This window comes from Ciconia boyciana, chromosome 2, assembly GCF_034638445.1.
Source record: "Ciconia boyciana chromosome 2, ASM3463844v1, whole genome shotgun sequence".
Taxonomy (NCBI): domain Eukaryota; kingdom Metazoa; phylum Chordata; class Aves; order Ciconiiformes; family Ciconiidae; genus Ciconia; species Ciconia boyciana.
This window is the reverse complement of record NC_132935.1, coordinates 3,082,393-3,105,511: the sequence shown is the minus strand read 5'-3', so window position 1 is coordinate 3,105,511 and position 23,119 is coordinate 3,082,393. Positions and strand designations below refer to the sequence as shown.

The following is a 23,119-nucleotide window of genomic DNA, read 5'->3' as shown; positions in this document are numbered from 1 at the left end:
CTAACAAACAATCAATGCTGTATTAAAATTATCATTTCTTTAAAGCAGCCTTGGCTTCTCTTTTCTTTTCTTTCTAGTTTTCATCTGGCATTATTAAATTGTCTTCCTCCAAGACATTTTCCCAAAGACCATCCTCATCGGGCTTATCTATAGCCACTTCAAACGAGTTAGGGAAAGGGGTTTAAACTCAATCCCCTATGAGATTTCCTCCTCATCTCCCATTACTGCTCTGTGGAAATGTTACTTGCTGAAAACCATCTCCTTACTCAGTTAAAACATCTGATGTCCATATACATTGCCTAAAGATCTGATTAACCCCTGGTGGTGCCTCCTGTGGTGGGAAGACAACTGTCTCTGCACAGAGGGTTTACTATGGCCCTCATCAAGCATGGTGCAAAAGGACTCATCAATTAGAGCACTGCAGTGAAAAAATGCAGTGATATTAGCAAGCTAGAGTGACTTCTCCAGCAAGAAACAGCTCGGCAGATCCTCATACTCCTCTCTGAGTTTGGACTCTACTTTTTTTCTCTCTTTTTTTTTTTCCCTTTAAACCCAGCAAACCTTCCAGAGGATGCTAATTGCTTCCACAGATAGCCTGCAGAAATGCGACTGAATGGATCAGCCAAAGCCACAGATCACAACAAACGTCATTCTCATTGACGGGACTGCTGCTCCTGGCTTTATGGCCAGCGTAAAACTCAGGGAATAAACAAGAACTTACACAAAGCCAATAGAAGTATTCCAATAAACATTAGCATGTTTGGATTAGTGTGTCAGACCCCTGAAGGACTCCACAGCAGAATGGATGCTCATCCCTGACAACCATGCACTCCATGCCTGCATACATGAATTATTAAACAAACTTCATCCCACAGGTCCCTCCAGTCAATCAATATGAACTGCATCACTGAATGTGTAACTATGGGCACAAAAACTTACCGTAAACATGCAGCCGTCCTGTTGCCCCCTCCAGGAATTTTTTTTTTTTTTTGTCTCCAAAAGTTTACAAAACTTGTGCTTATAAATCCAGAAGCAAGTCACTTCAATCAGGATCTCAAGTCATAAGATAAACTTCCTGCCTGTGGATATTTCAACCCAAATAAAAAATTATTTGCCCTCTGCAGGCTATGCTAACAGAATGTGAACTCTTCTTTCACTACCTCTAACTTTGCAGGAAGAAAGAGACAAAATAGTTGAAGCTATTTGTTTTTGGGGGGGAGGGAGGATGAATTTTGCTCTGTTGACTCAAAATGCCAATCTTTAATGTATTCAAATACCACATTTCATTTCCAATACATGAGAATGGCAAAAGAAGTAAAACCAAAATTAAAAAGCTAATATTTTGGCTAATAATAGGAGGGGAGATCTCCATATTTTTTCTTGATTAAGCTCAAAAAGGCTTCTGAAAAATTAGTAAAAGTATTGCTGTTATCATGGTGGTCAAAGAGCTGAAGAGGGAGGGAGTGGTTTATTCTATTTATTTATTCCTCCTGTTGTCACCCACAAAACAAAAAATAAAATAACATCAGGGTGAGTTCAGCATTTCCCAGATAAACATCTTGGAATAAACTTATTAAAAGATGAAGCATGACAGCATTTTTATACACGGCAATATCCAGCTACACTTCTGCTACCTGTAAAACTTTCTTGCTACAAATAGAGTGCTTGCTGGAGGATGCAGTTGGCTTCCAAAATGGGAGCGTATGCTTTTCACCTGAGGCACCAAATTAAAAGGGGTGCATGGGGTGGGGAGAAGGCTTATTTTTACATTATCTAGCCACTGGCAGAAGACAACAGTCATATCTCTGTTTACGCAGATCTGTGCTCTGAATGGCGTAAAGACCATGGGATGTTACTGCAGACCCTGTTTCCTTGGAGCGAGCATGCAAGGACCTGTGTTCACGCTGTGTTAACCAACTTCTCTTCCTCACCTCCCCTGAAGATGTTACAGCCATGTTGTTTAACCAGCTGGACCTAAAGCTGATGGGCAAATCCGCAAACTGGAGATGGGAACAAGGATATGTGGGAAGGCTGGGGCTCCCATGCAACCCAGTTTTCACCTGTAGAGACAGCAGCAGTGAGTGGGCTCTCATGGTCTTGTTCCCTTGACTCACCATGACAACGAGGAGAGATCAGAAATTGTGAGCTCAGACATGAAAGCATGAAAAAATGACATAAGAAGCAGCAGCAGTAAGAGACCCTCAAGAGGAGATAGTTGGTTATCCCCCAGATGCCATCTTTCCATGTCCCCATGCTTGCATCTCCTGGAGCATCTATCATTTGCCACAAATAACTAATCATTGCTCCATCACTTCATGGCCCAAAACTCACAGCCTGTTTCCAAAGGCTGATATCTTGACATGGGAAGACGCTATTGCTTTGGCCAAGGTTTCTGACCATCTCAGACCTCTGGCAAGGGCAATCTGGGAGGAAAACACCGAAAAGAAAAACTTATCTGACAGATTGATTTGTAGTGACCATTAGAAACTGTTCAGGCATGTGAAGGGATACTCCAAGGACCTCTCTAAGCAGGGAAGGTGGTCAAAAGCAGATGAATTTATCATCATTGCAGAGTTCTGCGCTTCATCACCAGCTTTTGTAATTTATCACAGAGATGTCATATATCTGGAGTTCTGGGATTCTTAAGGGTGAGATCTGTCACATAAATACAGTTATTAATGCAGCAAGTGTATTATACAGTTAAATGCAAATGTTGCAATCTGGCAACCCATTTTTACTGCCAAACCTAGAAGGTTTTTCATGTCAGAAATAGATGCCAGCAGCGATAAATGGAGGATAGATAAAGTTAATCCGACCGCTTTGAGTTGAACAGGGAAGGTATTACTTTGAAGGGTTTAACATATTAGCGGAATCAAAACGACATTTCAAAATATTTATGGAAATCTTATTTTTTTTTAAGCTTATACAAGCAATATAACAAAACCATATAAAATATTATTAAATCCTACCCTTAATTAAACATGCTGACACTTAAAAGCTTCTGTCTGATTTACTTAAAAAAAAATCTTCTTTCAGTAAATTATGACTTTAAAATATCTTTCTACTCTAAATGAATCTGCATTCCAGAGGAATGAAAACCTTTTTAACAGAAGCTTTTAAAAAAAAAAATTTTTAAGCTATACCTCCAATGTATCAAACATAAGGGTAAGATAGGAAAGGAAGAAGGAAACAGTACTCATAAATGATAAAATGAACTGAGAAAAAAGCCTTTATTGTTTTATGTCAATTCAGAAAAGCTGAGGGGCTTGGATTCATCTGCCTCCCCAGCAGGTTGGTGAGGCTCCTAGCCATGAGGACAACCGTTCAGCATCCCTGGAGCACATGCAGAGGAAGTTGGGCATCTCCAAAGATCATTTCAGTCCAGCTAAGGTATGAATGACCCCACAACTCACAAAAAAGCCAAGGGTTACTTATGCTTCTTACTGTAACACCAGTTAGGTAGGAAGACACTGAGTTGTCTTAATCATTCAGTCTGAAGGTAAACTACTAGTGGTAATTCTCCCATTTGATTCAGGGGGACACCTAGTGTCACTTGAGGTGTCCTAGGGTGCCACCAGGCCTACAGCTGTTGTTTCAGAAGTGACTGAACAGCAAGTCCTATGCCAAAACTTCCAGCCCCACATGTGCGTCTCAGACACCCTGTCGTGGATGGAGTGAGTGTGCACTTCACTCGTAAGAGAGAAGTAAAAATATAGTTTATTGATACAGAATAGGGAGTTAACAAAGTTCAATGCGACAGTGTTTTAACAAGATTCGATGGCGAGGCACACTTGATTATTTACTGCATAGAGGACAGGGTCAGACAAAACTGTCAGGGAGACCCTCCCGTTGAGTCATGAGGTTCGGAAGGATCCCCTTGCTTTCTAAACTCCTTCTCAGAGAGGAGTCTAGGTGCGGCTAGATCCAGTCCTAGTCCCAGACTTGGTCAATGGTTTATATCTAAAGGATTATATATGCGCAATCAATCCTTTATATCATTTAGCTAAGATTTCAAAGTTTAGCATGCTATTAGTCACTTCCCGAGGATCTGTTGCAGCAAGGAATCTCTCAACCTCGAGGAGTAACCTTGAGAGGCGTCCCTGCTCAAGGGGAGATCCTGGCATGCAGCCCGCTGCCGTGCAGGAGAGCTCAAAGGGCTCTTGGGCTGCTCACTATTTATGGGGATAAGATGGTTATTTATGGGGATAAGAGGTTTTAGTTTCTTCGGTGGGTGCATTGCACAATAGCCCTAGGCTATTGTGTTGTTATCTGTCTCCTGAATTCACTTTGAGCTGACGCAGCCATCGTGACCAGATGCATCCATTACAGTCACCGCTGGTGGTTATCACCTAAGCAGGGTTACAGGAGATAAAGGTCGGGGGCAGGGGAAGCACACCGTCACACACCCTAGAGCATTTCAGTAGCCTCAAGAGTCATCTGTCTTATCAGGATGAGCTGAAGCTTGACAGACACCATACAACGAGCTCACGTAGACACCTACCTTTAGGTGTCCTATCCATAATGAAGGTGGTATGAAGAACCTGTGTGAAGCAAGCACCACGGCTGGGTCCAATCCATCATAGACTTAATGACTATGTCCTGAATGCCAACGTCTTTAAAAAGTGCTTCTACAAATCCAGCAAACCACCCCAGACTGAGCCTGAGTGGACTGAAGAACTCATTGCCATTCTTCAGTTGACTTTCGCTGTTCAGAGAGGCTTCAAGCTTGGAGAGGGATGCTGCTCTTCCCAAGAGCACCCCAAATAGGGCACCCTGCATATGTCACATTGGTGGTGCTTCGCCATAGGTATGACTTGATTTCAGGGTTGTGTGATGGCAAAATAAACTGATGAAGTTATTTTACTCACCCCCAGAAAATTCCCTGGTGATGTGGCAAATTGCCTGGGGATGGGTGAGGAAGATGAAGTTCCTTCTAATCCCAGCCAAGAATATGGCAAACCGTATATGCATTTTGGCACAATTTGCACGCCCAGGGAAAACAGGTGCCCTGTGAGGTTACTGTTTGGCCAAAAGCCAGGTATGAGCAGCAATCCAAAAGCTGCACTTCTGGCCTCTTCCAGGACCATTGCCTTTGTCTCACCCTGAAGCAGCTCAGATCTTAAACTGAGCTTTCCATTTGGAGAATGCTTTGAAACTCCTTTGCAGTCCTGCAACGTAATCAGTTCTGCTACATAGCCCTAATTAAATCACTAAAGTATTATACATCAAAAAAGCATGCACTCCGTCAGTGTTTTGCAGACACTGATCACTTCATATATATATATATTTTATATATATTCACTACTACTGCTCAGATGTGAAAATCAGGCTGTGGCCACAGGAATTCTCTGCCATGGACCATCTTAACTAGGTTTCAAAGACAGGAGGATCTGTGTCCTTGTGGGTTCTCTGGTAGTAATCTTGTAGTGTCTGGATGATTTTTCCAAGGGAATAGAAAGGTGTTATGACAGAGAGCACTAACTATTGCCATATCACTTCTATCAGAAAAGGAGATTATTTTCACACACTGTACAGATGTAGAGCTGAGTCCTCTCTCAGTTGCAGAAAAAAACTCCCTACATATTTCTATAATGTGCACATTTTAAAAAAAAAAAACAATGTCAATGGGAGAAGGGAGGTGGAAGTCAAAATTTGAGCTTTTCCTCAAATCCGGAGAAATCAAAACATTTTGCAGTATGGACACACTCAAAAATCCCTTCAGTGCTAAAAGCTCTGAAAATATCTTTCTTATAACTCCTCCCTAAACAGGCAAATTCTCCTGCTAGTGACTGGTAAAGGATCCAAAAATGCCACAGAGTGAAGACTCATGGGCTACATCCCAGACACAGTTAAAAAAGGCTAGTAAGCTACAACTGTAACTCAATGCAATATTGTTCTTGACCTTGCACCTGCAATGAGCTAAGGCCAAATGTCCAGTGAGGAGATATACTCCTCACTGAGGTGAGCAATGCAGAAAGCCTGGTTTGGAGAGCATGGATCACTGCTATGGTCAACCAGCCTCCACAGAAAGGGCATCAAGAACCCTTCATGCCGCTAAATGCTCAGTCTCATGACTTTGAGGTAGCCATCAAATGCTACTTGCAACCTGCACAACCACCTTTCTTCTCTCAAGGTCACAATAAGACTAGGTGAGGTTGTAAAAAAATGCAAGACTTTTTTTTTCCCCCTAAAAAAAAATGCTAGCTTTACATTTTTTCTAATTAATTTTTGTTCTCAGGAAAAAAAATCTGGTGGTACACAGGGAAGCTTTATCCTCACAGTAACATTAAAAGGCATTGCCTCTGGACCCAAGCCTCAGTGTTCAGCTGGGCAAAGGCATCCTTTACCCCTGATATGTTGGGTCAGCGATGAACAAACGTGGGCAAGACTGATACGGAGGAACATATCATACTTCTCAGAGAGCATTGCCCAGGTTACAGGAATGCTTTCATCTCCAGCCTCTTTTTTGAGGGTGTTGGGAGACAAACTAGACACACCCACTCACAAGAACAGACTGGTTTTCACTGTCTCTTATAGACAGTGATTTATCTGGGCATTTAAGTTTATTTGCCTAAATTAAAAGCTAGTTACCTTCAGTGCCTAATGTCGGAAAAAACCCTCATCGCAAATCCTCTGGCTAAGGAGGCAGATAAGTTCCTTGGGAGCTTGGATTATTAAACCAAAGGTCAGGAAAAAAAAAAAAAATCAGTCGCTTTTTCTTGCAACATATCAGTACTTAACAAGCTGTTTGTAGCCAAGCATCACTGGAGAAAGCTGTCAGCATTGCCTACTGGCCCTAGCTCCTCACCCCAGCTCCATGCACCTTTTTTCCTTTTGCTCCCCTTCCCTTCCCAATTAATCCAGGGTCAGTTGCATTCAGCCGACTCCATCTAGAGCTTCTCATAGGCATTTGCATCTCACTTGCCAGGACTTACAGTTCCAAGCACATAGCACACAAGTATTTGTGCTGGCTCTGGGAAGATCTTTGACCAGAATTATTCACTGTTTGGCCTCATATATACCCTACTCGTACATCCGCAGCCAAGTCTGTCTCTGTTGACTAGAGCTGGCACTCCATTTGGGATGAACTCTCCCAAATTCACTTGCCACAGATACAGTCCTTATTCTGAACGACTCGGCTATCAAAGGGAGAGAAACCATTTCAGAAAAGGGAATAGCCCAATTTGACAGTACGAAGCCTGCCCTCATCTGATGCCCTTGTAAGTCCTGTGCATAAGAGGCAGAAAGTCTGCATGAATTTGAAAAGGACTCGGGCAACTTTGTTTTCTTCTGTTTAAGCAGGACCCTGCAGCTAGGTAAGTAAATACTTTGGCAGTATACAGACTATGGCAACTAAATGTCTCATGTGGCAGGACCACTATTCACCATGAACCCCTATTCTCAAATATTCTGCCTCCCCTCACCTGCCTAACAATCCCTTATTAGGCAGAGTGATAGTCACCCAGTTAGTATGAAAGTAGAAGGTATGGCAATTTTACAATTTAGATACCCACAAATACTATCATTTTTCTAATAGCCAAGGCTATAAACCTACCAAATATTCACTCATTGCTCCGCAACCATCTTCCAAGTTAGAGGATGTTCAAGGAGAAACATGCATCAACCTTTTAAAGAAAGGGGTCAGGTGGCAAAGGAGGAAGATTAAGCCATGATTTGCAGCTGGGGAAGCAGAAAACACTGCCCCAAGGTTCTCACCTGAAGAGCTGACCCTCTGCTTGTTCCTGAACATAGAGATATATGCAGCACTGCCAGCTCTCGTGATTCATGGTATACTGCTTTTTCCTGGTGCAGCTCTCATGAGAGACAGGCAGAGATGCTTGTAGAGCATTCAAGGCTGCTTGCCTGCATCTGGCAATGAAATCAGGGGCAATGCGAAGGACACACCAGTGTTAGGACAGGACGAAAGAATGAGAAGATTGAGGGGAAGACAGCTGTTGGTCCTCCTCTGCTTAGCACCCTGCAACTGTTCTGTCTGGAGATGTGATGAGCCAAATGGAAGAAATCGGGACAGACCTTCTGCTAGAGCATAGGGATTGGGGGTGAACCAGGAGGGTGGAAGGAGACAGCTGGAGGAATCCTGGGGCTGATGACAGGGGCAGGGAAGCACGGTTAAAATAAAAATAAGCTGCATTTAGCTATCTGGACAATTAATGATAATTCCGAGATCAAAAATAATTATTGCAATTAGTGCATTACACATCTATTTATGTAACTGCTCAGGAAAGAAGAAAATTATCTAGCCATGTTTTTGAAGTGCTATGAAGAGTCAAGGAATTGATGCTATGAAAAGTGCTATGAAGAGTCAAAAAAGAATAGTTTAGGAGTGCACACACAATAGCTGCTCTGTGTGATTGTTGTGGTTTAGCTTCAGTCGGCAACTAAGCACCACACAGCCACTCACTCACCCTCCACCTCCCCCCCTGCGGCGGGATGGAGGAGAGAATCTGAAGAGCAAAAGTACGAAAACATGTGGACTGAGGTAAGAACAGTTTAATAATTTAAATAAAATAAAAAAAATAATAATACTAAACAACAACAATAACAATAATAAATTGTAATGAAAAGGAAAACAATGAGAGAAAGAGAGAGGAACAAAACCCAGGGAAAAACAAAAAAAAACAAGTGATGCAATTGCTCACCACCCACTGACCGATGCCCAGCCCATCCCCAAGCAGCGATCGCTGCCCCCCACCAACTCCCCCCAGTTCATATACTGAGCATGATGTCATATGGTATGGAATAGCCCTTTGGCCAGTTGGGATCAGCTGTCCTGGCTGTGCCCCCTCCGAGCTCCTCGTGCGCCCGGCAGAGCATGGGAAGCTGAAAAGTCCTTGACTAGTGTGAACACCACTTAGCAACAGCCAAAACATCAGTGTGTTACCAATATTATTCTCATCCTAAATCCGAAACACAGCACTATACCAGCTACTAGGAAGAAAATTAACTCTATCCCAGCCAAAACCAGGACAGTGATAGAAAAGCTTTTCTGGGTTAAGGATCTCCAGCAGTTACTAGGGTGGTTTATGCTACAAATAATTTTTTACATGTAAACATCTTTCCTGATTACATCGATCTCCACAGGCTGACTTTTTACTCTTACATCCTCTCCAATCTCCTAAATTTAGTTCAAAATCTTCTGACTATTATTTTTATTACTATTTTTAATCCTCAAGTTTGCAAAACAGAGTATATGTGAATTAGGGCAGATCCGATGCACTGATGAAAGCAATGGATTGGAGAGAGAAAGAGAGAGACTGCAAATCAGTCTGAGAGTTTATATTGCATTGAGAAGGTCAGTCAAGTCCATCAGGCAAATTACAGTGTATAAAGCCAATATAACAAAATAGAAACAAAATTCTCCCCTTTATTCACAGCCAAATCTCAGCAGGAACTGCAGTCATATACACGATATCAGAGCCATATCCTAAGTACTTGATTTTTGCATGCAAGCTGCATTAAGGGAAGCAGCTTTAATAAATTGTGCTACATTTGGAAAAGCCATTTTAATTCTCTAATTAGCATGCGTACAATGAAAACTAACTGTGCGTGTTTGTGTATACACATATCTAGAAGAGAGAGTTTAATGAACTGTATCTATTGCAAGTGAAATGAAGTTTCATTTTCTCAGTGTTGTGCCGTGTGATGCTGTGATGCAGGTTTCAACACCACAACACACTTTTCTGCCTATAAAATATCTTTTTGCTCCTTCTCTTTTTTTTTTTTCTCTTGGATTCATGGTCTTTGGCAAAGTGGGGGGACGAGAGGGAAGGAAAAACTACACAAGCATCCTACTCTGGCTTCACATTAAAAATAAATTTTAAAAAATCAACAACAAAAAACAACCAACAACAAGTAACAACACATACACAACCAGGGAAAACCCTCTTTCACTGTGGGCCATCATTTTCTGTTATCCACCTACCATTCTCTGCCACATGAAACCAGCACAAGCAAAGCTTTATATGATTAATACACATCCTACCATCATTAATCACCGACAGAAAGGAACAAAACGAAGTAAGCCTGACACAAAAGTGTCCAGCTATAAAAAAGGGACAGAAGAAAGGGTGAAGATAGATGAGGAAAAAAATGAAAAAGCTTAGACAAAGAGAGATCTGCAACAATTCAAAACAAACTCACAGTCCATCCTGCAGCTCTTGAGTATCATTTGAGGTCCCCAGAGATCGAAGGCTTCTTTCCAGAGAGGTCACTGTCAACAGCAGCAAAAGAAAAGATAAAGAAGCAGTACACTTTTTCAGAGAAAAAAAAAATAGGGTTTTCATTCATTTGTTTGTCTTTTAGTTTATTTTCTTTCAAAACAACACAGTGGTGTTTGGGTAGGTAACTCATGAGACAAAGGGGACAACATCTGACAATGCCCATTACCCCAAAATGGATAAATTGGGTCCCTTGGATGCAGAAATGGTGAATCCACTTGTCATGTGCCATGACACGATGGGGCATGACTGCTTGTAACAGCAAGAAAACCTCCATCCCATGGACCTTGCACAGATCTCTGACTTTGCCAGTCCCAAACTTTCTAACTCTTCATATTACAGCAACTGCATGAAATTCTCAAGGCTGGAGGCAGTTGTGCTTTCTGCCAGGAGATCTGGGCAGCGCTCTTGGGAGTGGGAAACCACTGCTTATCCTCCTCAGGAGGTCCATGCCTTGAGGTCCCACAGAACTGCACATGGAGTATCTCCAGCTGGAAATGTGCCCTCAATGAAGAGGCAAGCAATTGCGTAATAACTATTCATTGCTCTGAATAGCGATTAAGAGGCAGAACACCGTTGTCCATTCTGATATCTTCTATCTCATTGTTCAAGACTTTAATACTCCAAATCTTTCCTATGTTTTGGCTCCAATAAAATGGGGTGCTTCGCTGTGATCATCTCCTGTGTTTGAGCTAGACACCTTCTTGGGTGTTTCCATCAGGGGAGGAGAATACCCTAAGACCAGCTGGAAGCTGGAAACATGGTTTGTTTTGCAATACCCAGTGACTTCAGATTTAAGAAACATATATGTGTGTGTGTATGTGTATATAAAAAAATGGCAGAAATCTAGGAGTACTGTTGCCTTTTTACACCCTCGAATGTTCACTGTCTCAAATTCACTCTCAAATTAACAGCAGGTCACTACTGTTGCACTTAGCATATCAAGTATGCAAAGTACTTCAAGATCTTCCACAATGGAAGACGCTAAATAAATTACAATCTTAATATTTACATGTGAGATTTTCTCAGGACACTTGCAGTTGTAAAAACTCATAACTCATTATCAGTCACACTTCAATATTTAAGGAAGGAAAAAAGAACAGATTAGAAACATGTCTCAATTATTTCCATAGAAATTTAAGAAATCCTTTATTTTAATGACTCTGCAGACTTGGACTTGGCCTGTAACTCTGAACAAGTCACTTTAATATTTTTCCACTGACAGACAAAATCCCCTCTTCTCTTTTGGGCTTCTCTGGGTTGACACCAAAAGTCACCAAACAGCATAAAAAGTAACTAATGTGCCCAGACAACATGAGTATTCAAAACAAGCTTGAATACCACCATATATTTTCACCCTGCTTGCTAGACCTCAATAACAGATTTTAGTGTAGAGTTTGGCAATTCTGCCAGATAAAGCCTCAAGAAATTGTCTATAACTGAGCTAATAATTATTATCCTTTGCTGGATGCACAATGTTTTAAAGAATGAATTGAGAGTTTTCACTAATAACCATTTGCTTCTCTAGGATAACAGCACTGATCCTGCAGAGAACTCACAGATATTATAATTCCCCCTCTTCCCCCCTCCGCAATCCTAACAAATCAATCTCCCATGCAATCTATATACTGTCTGTTTCAAAGACAAAACTTTGCATCATCTAAAAATACTTTTGGGCCCTCAACGCTTCAAGACAAAGCAGGGTGTGGTCCTTGGAGAATGGACAGCAAGTCAAGGTAGAGAAAGCACTTGTGCAGACATTGAATTTCTAAGAATGTGTTAATGTCACGTGTGCAACTCCAGAAAGGAAAACAGCAGCTACATCACCCAGGCACCTTTCTAACCTGAGCTGCAAAATCAGGACAATTCAAAGTGAAAGCTAGTCTGCCAGCATCTTCCTCCAAATGAAGACAAGCTTGATGGAAGACAGATCTCATACGCAGGTGGTTCTCTGCAAAAACAGTGCAGACCTTTGCTACTGCCTGCTTTGGAGAAGAACGGAGTAGGAAGCAGTTTTCCTGTTGCACAAAACTGTTTAAGATTTCACATACATGCCATTTCACATTGAGGCAAATCCAAGATCTTTCACATTTGTTAAATATTTTGGAAAAGAGACATATATGCAAAAGAACCTGAGAAAGGAATGCAAGAGAAGAGCAAAATGCTTGGCAATCAGGTGAGAAAATGACTCAGATTTAAGTCCCTATCCTAAAATTTTATCTAATATTTTAATCCGAGCACAATATTTACACATTTACATAAAGGTCAGTTATCCCAAAAAGAGAAGATATGCACTCTGGAAGAGCCATTTGATATGGCTCTTGCCTGGGAAATAGCAGAACTGACACTCAAACTTGAGTCTCCTGGATCTTGGGGGGACTGAGCTATTTTGGGATGGATCTAACTTGATTTGGCCAAGAATTGCTCTATCAAAATCTGTCTAGTTCCTGTGCTGGATATGGAAAATTCCTCTCAATTTACCAGTTCTGACCATGTGAGCAGTAACTCTGTCAAAGGAGCAACACGTCAAGTTGTGCTGGAGAGATGCTGTGAAGACAGTGTTAAAACAGACATCTTACTTTAAAAGCCTTGCACACTTAATTTTTAAAAGGCATACGCTAGTCTTATGATGGATGAGGCACATTCAGAAGAGATCACTGCTGTTGGAGCTGCACTGATTTACATAAACTGAGAGTTTGGCACCAGTTGTCTATGCTGTTGCAATCCTTAAAATCAATGGGGGATAAGAAACCATCCTGAGATGGCAATGGAGACTTTATCACACCTGGGGGATGCTGAAAAATCCTTTGCTCAGCCTCTCAGATCAAGGTAATAGGACTGCGCATGGCACCAACCTGTCACGGGGAGTCATTAATGAGCAAGTAATAGGAATTAGAGAGGGAAGAGACCCATTAGAGCACTCAGGTTCTCCATCTGGCCAGAACAGGTCTGATTCCTCCAGTATATCCTCCACTGATCAGCCCTCTAGACAAGATGCATCAAACCAACCCCTTTTACGAGTGTTATTTATTTTACTTATTTATAAGGCATTTACTGAGAGGCAGCTAAAAGCCGGACTTTGAAAGAAATGCAAAACCTTCATAAAAATAAGTAGGAAAAAAAAGGCATCAGTAAGACAAATTCAGCCAGTACTTGAGCTTATTTTTGTGGGTTTTTTTTTCCCTGAAAGTCAAAAACAACTAAGAAAAAACCCATAAAACTCACATAAGTCAAAGCACTATCAGACAAACTTCCCTATGCTCTACAGGGACAGCCCCCAAAGAATTAGAGAGAAAGAAAGCAGATGCAAAGAATAGGAAAAAGTTCTCTCTACACTCCTTGACACTTCTGTAAGAGATGGGATTTAAAAAGTCTGTAAGCTTATGACCTAGCCAGAGAGTGATCCAGTAGTACATAAACAGAACCAACTGTCCTGGCTAAGATTTTTATTCAACACATGAGGAAGATTTCAATTTTCATAGCAGAAAAAGGGAGCAGGAGGCATTTATATGTGAAATCAGCCAAGATCAGCTCACAGCTGATAAGACCAAAGATACCCCTTGGTCAGGAGGCCCAAGAAGAATTTAAATCACCCCAAAGGCTAAGACTTTGGCAAAAAGAGTAAAGAGAGCAAAGAGGGACAAAGTATGCAATGTTTATTACTTTTGTAGTGTTACTCAATAAAAATCAACGATGCTTTAAAATCCCAGTACAAAGTTGACTTCTTGTTTCATTAAAAACAGTCATTCCCCAAAGACAGAAAAAATATAGCCGAGGCTGTCCATGACCTGGCATAGCATGAGGAGCTCATGACACCGTTAGCATCCCAATGGGGAAGACCATTTCAGGTGCATAGTTTGGTCCCCAAATGCAACATGGAACCTGGAAAACCCCAAAGAGGCAGGGGTAAGGCAGGAAAAGAAGGAAAAGGGGAGCTGTGATTGGATTTATGCAACTTTGAAGGACATTCAACACACCATGCCCAGCACAACAGGAGTACAAACCATCACCTGGTGAACATCTGCAATGCAGCTGCTCGTTCCTTGCTCAGCTGCTTCCATGGTGGTATACAAACAACAGCACTGACTTGTGCTACATGCTCTGAGACGGAGCTTGCTGGATTTCCTGAAGAGACCATATGGTACAGCTGTACAGGGCAGAAGGGATCATGGGCATCCTTTCCCATTTTATAATCCTGCAAAGTTCTTTACCTAACATGGATTAGCTCTGCAAAATCTTAGCAGTACACTCAGCATCCCTCTCCTGAAAAGCTGTACCCCCTTTTGGGGAAAAGGCTATGAAGAAGCCACACACAAACTAAAGGAAACTGACTTTAGCAGACAAAAAATAATATGGGCGGTGAACAGAGCAACAACAGTAGAGTATCTTATGGGCATTTTTTCAACCTAAAAGCACTTTAAAAAGCATTATAAATTCATAGATTCATAGATTTTAAAGGCCAGAGAGAGCAATTCTGATTATCCAATCTGATTTCCTACCATAAAATTTTGTCCCATCACTCCTACATCAAGACCGTAGACTGTAGCTGGACTAAAGTATATCTTATAAAAAGACATTCAAATCTTGATTTAAAGGTTCGAAGCAATGCCAAATCCATCACGTCTCCTCAATAAGCAGTTCTAATGGCTAGTTATCCTCATACAGAAAGATTGAATTTGTCTAGCTTTGACTCCTATCTCCTGATCTCGTTATGTGCAAGAATGTTAGATTAATGAGCCCTATGCTATCTGTTTGATGTCTTTCTTCCCAGAGAGGTACTTACACACCATGATCAAGTCCTCTTAGATGTCTCAAACAGAAGTTCAGCTAGCATGCATTTTAAAGTCTGATTTGCAGACTTCAAACAGTTGTCATAGCTCTTCTCTGTACCCTCTCCAATTTTGCAAAATAGTTTTAAGTACAGGCACTGTCATTACCTGCTTCACAGAGCACTCAATACAGGCAACTCTTAACAGAAAGCACATCATCACACACTCTATACCATCTCAAGAGGAGAAACAAAGACCACCAGAAATTGCTCAAAGCCTAATTGAATGGATTAATGCAATTCTAACAAAGAATAAAAATAGAAATTGTATTGTGGCATTTCAAAAACGATGCACCATTCATCTTAAGGGTGCCTCAGGATAAACTCCACTACAGCAGGAGTTGTGATTACAGCACAGACACGTCAAGTCAGCCCTAACCTGGCTAGTTTGGGTATTAATAGCACACACAGACTCGTGAGCAGGTTTCTAAACTTCACACTGAGCCCTTGGTTTGGTAGAAGAAGTGCTACTACCATTCATCACCACCACTATCAAGGTAAAATTATTAGTGCTGGAGCAACTAATATCGACGCTAATACAGGTATTTGTGTGTTATAATATGGTTATACACCTCTCTGTAAGCAAAGTACCAGTGATCACAGCTGGAAGGTTCAAGCTGCCACAGTGGCCACAAGCCCAGGTCACAGCATTGGAGTTTTCTCAAGGAAAAGCTCAGGAAAAAGGGCCTGGGGGTTCTGGTGGACACCAAGTTGAACACGAGCCAGCAATGTGCCCTTGCCGCAAAGGTGGTGCATGGTATCCTGGGCTGCATTAGGCAAAGCACTGCCAGCAGGTCAAGGGAGGTGATCCTTCCCATCTACTCAACACTGGTGAGGCCACACCTGGAGTGCTGTGTCCAGTTCTGGGCTCCTCAGTACTAGAGAGACAGGGACATACTGGCGAGAGTCCAGCAAAAGGCCACAAAGATGATTAAGGGTCTGGAGCATCTCTCCTATGAGGAAAGGCTGAGAGAGCTGGGACTGTTTAGTCTGGAGAAGAGAAGGCTGAGGGGGGATCTCATTAATGTATATAAATACATGAAGGGAGGGAGCAAAGAAGATGGAGCCAGGCTCTTTTCAGTGGTGCCCAGTGACAGGACCAGAGGCAATGGGCATAAACTGAAATGCTGGAGGTTCCCTCTGAACATCAGGAAACACTTTTTTACTGTGAGGGTGGCTGAGCAGTGGCACAGGCTGCCCAGGGAGATTGTGGAGTCTCCATCCTTGGACATCCAAGGAGTAATGCTTTTAAACTAAGGGAAGGCAGATTTAGACTAGATTTAAGAAAATTTTTTACAATGATGGTGGTGAGGCACTGGAACAGGTTGTCCAGAGAGGTAGTGGAGGCCCCAAACCTGGAAACATTCAAGGTCAGGTTGGATGGGGCTCTGAGCAACCTGATCTAGTTAAAGATGTCCCTGCTCTTGCAGGGTGGTTGGACTAGATGACCTGTAAAGGTCCCTTCCAATCCAAAGCACTCTATGATTCCATGATATATTCAAACGCTGTCTGGACATGGTCATGGGCACCCAGCTCTAAGTGGCCCTGCATGAGCAAAGGGGTTGGACCAGATGACCTCCAGAGGTCCCTTCCAACTTCAACCATTCTCTGATTCTATGAATTCCTCCACCTTCTGCAGCATATAGTTGTCCTTCACCCCAGGCACCATCAATCCCACCACTGCTCTCCAGAAGCCCAGTGGACAAATATCACTGGCAACCCAAAGGCAACTTTCAGTGGGTGATTTTCTCGGATTCTGCTCTGTGAAGAAACCTGTCGAACTTGTGGTATCCAAGCAGTTTGCCAGAAAACTATGAATAAGTGTTTTAAACAATTGTTTGTATAATGTATCTATCAGTTACTCCTCTGAAAAATAACAAAAAATAAACAAACATGAAGTGTGCATTTCCCATTTTGCTTTTGACCCATTCAGAATCATCTGGTATGTGCAGTAATTGAGATTCTGACAAAATACTGAAGACTCATAGACTCATGCAGGCTGGAGGGGATCTTTGGAGGTCTCTAGTCCAACTTTCTGCTCAGAGAAGGTCCACTTAAAAGCAAGTTGTTCAAGGTCTTGCCCAGGTCTTGAATATCTTGAAGGACGGAGATCTCACAGCCTCTCTGGGCTCCTGTTGCACTGGTTGACCATCCTGATGGTCAGAACCTTTTTCATCCTATTGAGTTGGAACGTCCTATGTTTCAGATGCCCTTTGCCTCTCGTCCTTCCATCATGCACATCTGAGAGGTTATGGCTCCATCTACTCTACAGTCTTCATTAGGTAATTACAGACAAGAATATGATTTCTGTTAATTCATATTCAACTTGTGGTTGACCAGTACCCACAGGTCTTTTCTTCAAAATAGCTTTATTGCAAGCCAGCACCCATCCTGTCCTGTTGCATAGGGTTATTCTATCCCAAGGCACAAAGGAATGTGTGAATAATTATTTTCCTTCTGATTTTACAGCAAGCTGGGCACTTGAATAACTTCATAGAGCCTATATTGGTTTCAGGCCTTCACCTTCTGGGATAGTGGAGAGCAGCAATGAGGCTCACAGTGCTTAGGGCAAGGTATATCCATGTTGCAGGAGGTCCTGAACTCAGGGTGATGATTGTCAAAAGTAAACTCAAACCTACCAATCCCTTGTAGTTATAGGAAAATTGGTGCTTGAATTTTTCTGGCAGATGGAGCATACACAACTCCTCTAAAGAAGAGACGACTACATTTTAGAAGTTTTACCTCCCATCCTTCTAGCAAGGATTCCTTGCTACAAGGACTGGGGCTTTACCCCTGGGACACGTCGGGGAATAATTACAGAAATAAGGAAGCACTAAGATTCTTTCTTTACACCTAGGCCAGCCCTCTCTGTCACCTAATCTCCATAGACACAGAACAGACCGGACAGAGAAGCTGTCCAGGTGATTCAGAAGCAATTTCAAGGTCCACCATAAAATCAGCACCCGATAATTTTAGATCCTTGTCTGACACTAGTGAATTTTAGAACTGGGATACCATGACATTAACTACCATTCAGCAATGTTAGTTTATATCTATCTGCAAAATACATCCCTCCAGCCCGACCCAACAAAACTGATGAGCCAGAGCATGTCTTCAAAGGAGGGAACCACTCTGCATCTCTAGGGTCCGGGGAGACATGAGCAGGAACAGCATCCCTGCTCAACCTACAGAGTGGAGGATAACAGAAGAGTTTTGGTGTTGGTGTTTTTGTAAGGGAGATAGATGTTTTGCAAGCTCATATGACAGGCTCTGAACGCAGTAGTGCTGTAACACATTAGAAAACGAGTCTGGCTTGTTCCACCTTTCTGCGCTCTAACTCCCTATTGTAACAGATGACACAATTAAAAATAGAAAAGGATGTGGTCTCAGCAAGGACTGGAATATATCTGTGCCTGTTTAATGGAACATATGGTGGAATATTTTTACATCTTATAAAGAACTGTATATTGGACATGTGCTGGAGCTCGTGAGATGCAGCAGCAGAAAAACTGCATTAATATTTGCTCCCTGACAACAGGAGCTGCCATACACCGTGTACACACACACGAGTCATCAGCAGGACAGCACACAATTGACTAGGAAACTTTTCATTATACGCACCATTGGAGTTAATTCGGAAGACATTGGCTGAAGTCTCCTGAAAAAGTTCCTGTAGTTCACTGGGATCAATCTGGGTAGCTGTGAAGACAAAAAGGGAGAAGATATATTAATACTGGAGACACCGATCACTTTGAAAGGGGCTCGCCTCCCAGCTGATCCTTTGAAGGAGGATGCAGGTTCCTCCTTGCTGCAGAAATTTAGCCCAAGTAGGTGGTCTGATGTAGCCTTACACAGTGTCTGATCATGCAACTTGCACTGGACAGGCAAATACCTACTCCAGCACCATCAGGACAGTAAAGATGCTGCTGCAACACGGTGGATACGGCCCACGTGAATTGAGACAGCATTTGTAGGAATTATTAGCAATTGGAATATAAATGATTTCTGCTCATTTATCAAGTGGGAGTATCAGAGCCATGAATGAATGAGAAACCGCAAGCACAACAGCTTGTTTAACCATTGCTTTCCAGAGCAGGAGGGCACGCAAGCAGATCCTGCCTTCAGAAAAGGGGAGGAAGCAGTGAGCAGAGTGCAACTGCTCTGTGGGCTCAAAGCTTTTGAGGCAGGAGGGAGATGGGAGCCCAGATGGGTCCTCCACACGTTCATCTTCCAGCCCCCAAGAGATGCTCCCCTTCTTCCTAGTTCTTCCTGATAGCCCAACTGAAAGGGTCAATGAGTCAGTGCCAGGAATTGCTATTGCCACTGCCCAGACAACTTGTCTCAGCTTTATTCCCAAGGTCCCACTTCAGCCAAGGTACCCAAATCTGCCCTACAAAGAGAACACTGAAGTGAGGGTTTGAACATTTGGGGTTTTAAGGTTTGGTGGTGTCTTTTTTTTTTTTTTTTTTGTTAGCTTCCTTTCCCAACTTTAAACCCCCTGAAACTATCCTGAGCTCCTCCACAGCTTCCTCATCCCCAGAGAAGGAGCGACATGAGGTTGGACTGGGCTATATTACAGAGAAAGTATACATTGCTTAAATAAGCTTTAAACAGGCATTTGGTTTTTGATTGGTAACAGTCACCAAAGAAACACTCATTTATACCTATGTCTTTGGCACCAGCTATATGGCAGCAGCCTTACAGCAGATTTTCCCATGGTTTAGCCCTATTCTGCCTCCCACCTGGGTCAGCTTTTGCAGGTTTCCCAGAAGCTGCTATACCTGAAACTTTGGTCAAGTCCAAAAGCACTGCAGGGCTTGTCCACCCAACACACTACAGCACATTCAAACAGCCACTGCTATTAGCAAGCCGATCCTCTGAGCCAAAGCATTACAGAAACTCGAACAGGAGCTACGATTCATATTTTCAAGTCAGCAGACTGTAACTACGACATATTCTGCATCCCTTAACCAGATTTCCCTAAGCTGTTAAAACACCGTGTGCCCAACCTACATTTGGAAGAGCAGAAAGTCATCGATGGAGCAAGGCGAAAACCATAAATATTGAACAAAACGAGAAGCCTGCTTGATGCACTGCTCAGTTTTGTCCTGAGGATGCATCTCCCAGTGCTTGAGGACAAAATCCACATCCAAACAGCATGATCAGGGGATTTTCCACTGCTTCTCACACATCTCAACCGCAGCAGCACTCATGTGTGATGATTCAGCCCTGTACCAGCTGTAAATAAAGTCTTGGATCAGTCTGTCAGGTTGACACAAATCCAGGGCATTAAATTGTGTTTAATCCAAATGCACAGGGGCTCATTGCTAGAGATTTTCCCAATATTCTCTTCCTGCATTTCCTCCTAAATCAGCTGTCCCAGACACTCCTTCCCTTTACTTTATATATGAGGCTATATATAATAAAATAAATTAGCTTGAGCTTACCCGTCCCCCAGGAATTTCACTTGTTACTAACAAGATTCAGCTTTCACGAAATCACTGACAAAAGAGCAGCACAGGATAAGATTTTTAGATCTTTACAGACTGCATTGACCCCAGTTTTGGGAGGTTTTTCTTGGATTTTCAGTGTGCCAACACACTCCAGGGTAGTAATAAGGGAGGATGGGCAGCCAAGACATGGCTTCAGCTTGGATAAATTTCCAATTGCATGTGCTGAGATGACTAGTCCACACATTTTGTGATAGAGGTTTTTTGGATGGGTGGGTTTTTTTGTGGGGGAGAGAAGGCTTTATTTACCTATTTATTTCCATTCTTTCCTTAGAAACACTAGAGTTTGCCTCAACAGATTTTTAGCCTGGCCCAGTGATCCTGAGTCCAAAGCACTTAGGTACTTTGCTGAATTAAGCCTCAGATGAACCGTAATGCAAGCAAACCAAGGGTTGGAAACTCCTTCAAGTCCTCAATTATAAGCACCCAGCCAGGAACAGTACTGCATTAAACCCCCCAAATAATATGGACTGCAGACTTCAATGTGTTCCCACATGGGGACACTCCTGCAGATTCACAGCATCCAGCAGGTACCTCTGGGGAGTAATTTAAAATACCAAACCCACCCAAAAGCAAAGATGAAATATCCCAAATGTTGCAAAAGGCAGAAGAAGCACCAATTTAATTGCACGGACTGAGCGTGCCTGCATTTTGGAGTCCCTGCAACACCATGAGAAAGAAACACCGAGCCACACCATGTTTCCAGAGTTGGTGCATAAAGTTAAAAACTACCCAGAAATTCAGGTGCTAATTTGGGAGGGTGGGATTTATCCAACCTCTCCTGGGTGGCCATGGGGAGACCAATTTTCTCACCCTGTACCGCATCTCCCTAGTGGAAAAGAGGCAAAACACAACAGGAAAATGTGTGAGGATCATACTCTGAAGACATGGAAATACTTAACTTTATAAGCCTCAGTATATTTATTTTAGCCAAATGCAAGAAGACTGTGAGATGATGAACTCCCCCTTGAAGGCTTGAAATCTCAATCCGTAAATATCTAATCGAGGGTGCCACGACAATCCCACACTTCGAACAAGTGCAAATTAAATGAAAAAACAAAGGCAGATACAACCTTTGGCCAGAATTTCCAAACAATTACTTTGAAAATGCAATGCTTGGAGAATGGTTTATCTGAGAAAACTGCATTGAATCTGGCTTGCAATTTCCTGCCCCTGGACTTTTATTTCATGTTACAACATGCTGCCAGTTCTGGTTTTATTTTATTTTTGTTTTAGAAAAGAAAAGAAAATAGTAACAAGGATCTTGGTTTAACTACTCCAATTTCAAGCTTCCACACATCAAGCAGAAATGTTGTAACTATTCATGGACGATTCAGCAGTTCAAGCAGACAAGCAAACATTTTAAAAACAGCAGCAGAAAGCAAAGCAAAAATGCATCTGTACTGCCAAGCTAAGTGAAGACATACCAAGACTGCAAAAGAAAGTGAATGTGAAGTACATTTGTGTCTTAATAAAAAATTAAACATCTTCGACTACATAAAGCAAGTGCTAAAATATTACGATTCCCCAAGAAGGAATATGAGGTTGCCAATATCCAGTAAATACTTTGCATGCCTCAGTGCTAATAGAGTTCAGGGCCACAACTGGAGAAAGGTGACTTTTACTCACACTGTGGGTCCTGAAAGCTGTGAAGGGTTAATGGTGGGTACATTACAGAATCCTATGTGCAAATCACTTCTCCGCTTCCTTAACTGGATATTTCCAAAAACATTTTTACAGTTTCCAGCTATTTTCCCCATTTGTTTTCCAGCAGAATCCCCTTGGCAGGAGACAGGGCAACCCAGCTGCCTCTGCTATCAGCTCGACCTTCTCCCCATCTAGCAAATAGTGATGACCTGTTATATTTATTGCAATTGCTAAAGCAGCAGCAATCAACATTGCCATTTCTGGTATTTTCCTACTGTTTCTTAATTCTTCTGTCTTTGGCCTGAAAAGCTACAGGTGGGTGCAGAAAATGGAAAGGGCAAGCTTTTAAGTACATGCTCTACCAAAGCAAAGTGTGTTTATATGCAGTCTGGCCAACTGCAATGGGAAACCTCAGCTGCCAATGGGATCTTAAGGAAATGTGCAGCTTGAGACAGAGCCACTGCCTCATAATCCACCTTGCTACACTCCTGGAAATGCATTTATTGGCTTTTCTTTTTGTTGTTGTCATTCATGTGCTTATTTTATTTATTGTACCAAAAATCACTTTCCTTCACAAGAAAACTAGTTGCATCTCACCATGTGATAACTGCATGTGCACAGTACGAGATATTCCTTGTCCGATGATGCTGACAGTGCACTGAGGAGGGACAGGGAGGGAGGAGGAGGAATGGACATCCTCAGAGCCACACAGTCCCTTTCACCAGAGTTTGCTGCCTTCTCCCTGCTGTTAACCCTTCCCATCTTGTCATCCCAGCAAACTGCCTCAAAATAAACCTTGAAGGAACATGTCCACTAGTAAATAAAACAGAGTGAGGGAACAAACCATATTTTATAGTTAGGCTACTCAGCTCCATATTGCCAAGGCAAACTCAGGA

The 23,119-nt window shown here is 42.3% G+C and overlaps 1 protein-coding gene across 6 annotated transcripts in view; it reads right to left on the bottom strand.

Annotated features, from left to right (window-relative positions):
* TSNARE1 (t-SNARE domain containing 1) overlaps positions 1-23,119 on the bottom strand; it is a 503,856-nt gene that overhangs the window by 321,052 nt on the left and 159,685 nt on the right. For all 6 annotated transcript variants that reach the window (XM_072851134.1, XM_072851137.1, XM_072851138.1 and 3 more), the window contains exons 3-4: positions 18,688-18,765; positions 10,162-10,231 (exon numbers count right to left, since the gene is read on the bottom strand). In XM_072851134.1, coding sequence (XP_072707235.1) covers positions 10,162-10,231; positions 18,688-18,765 — 148 coding nt within the window. The remainder of the gene's footprint in view (positions 1-10,161; positions 10,232-18,687; positions 18,766-23,119) is intronic.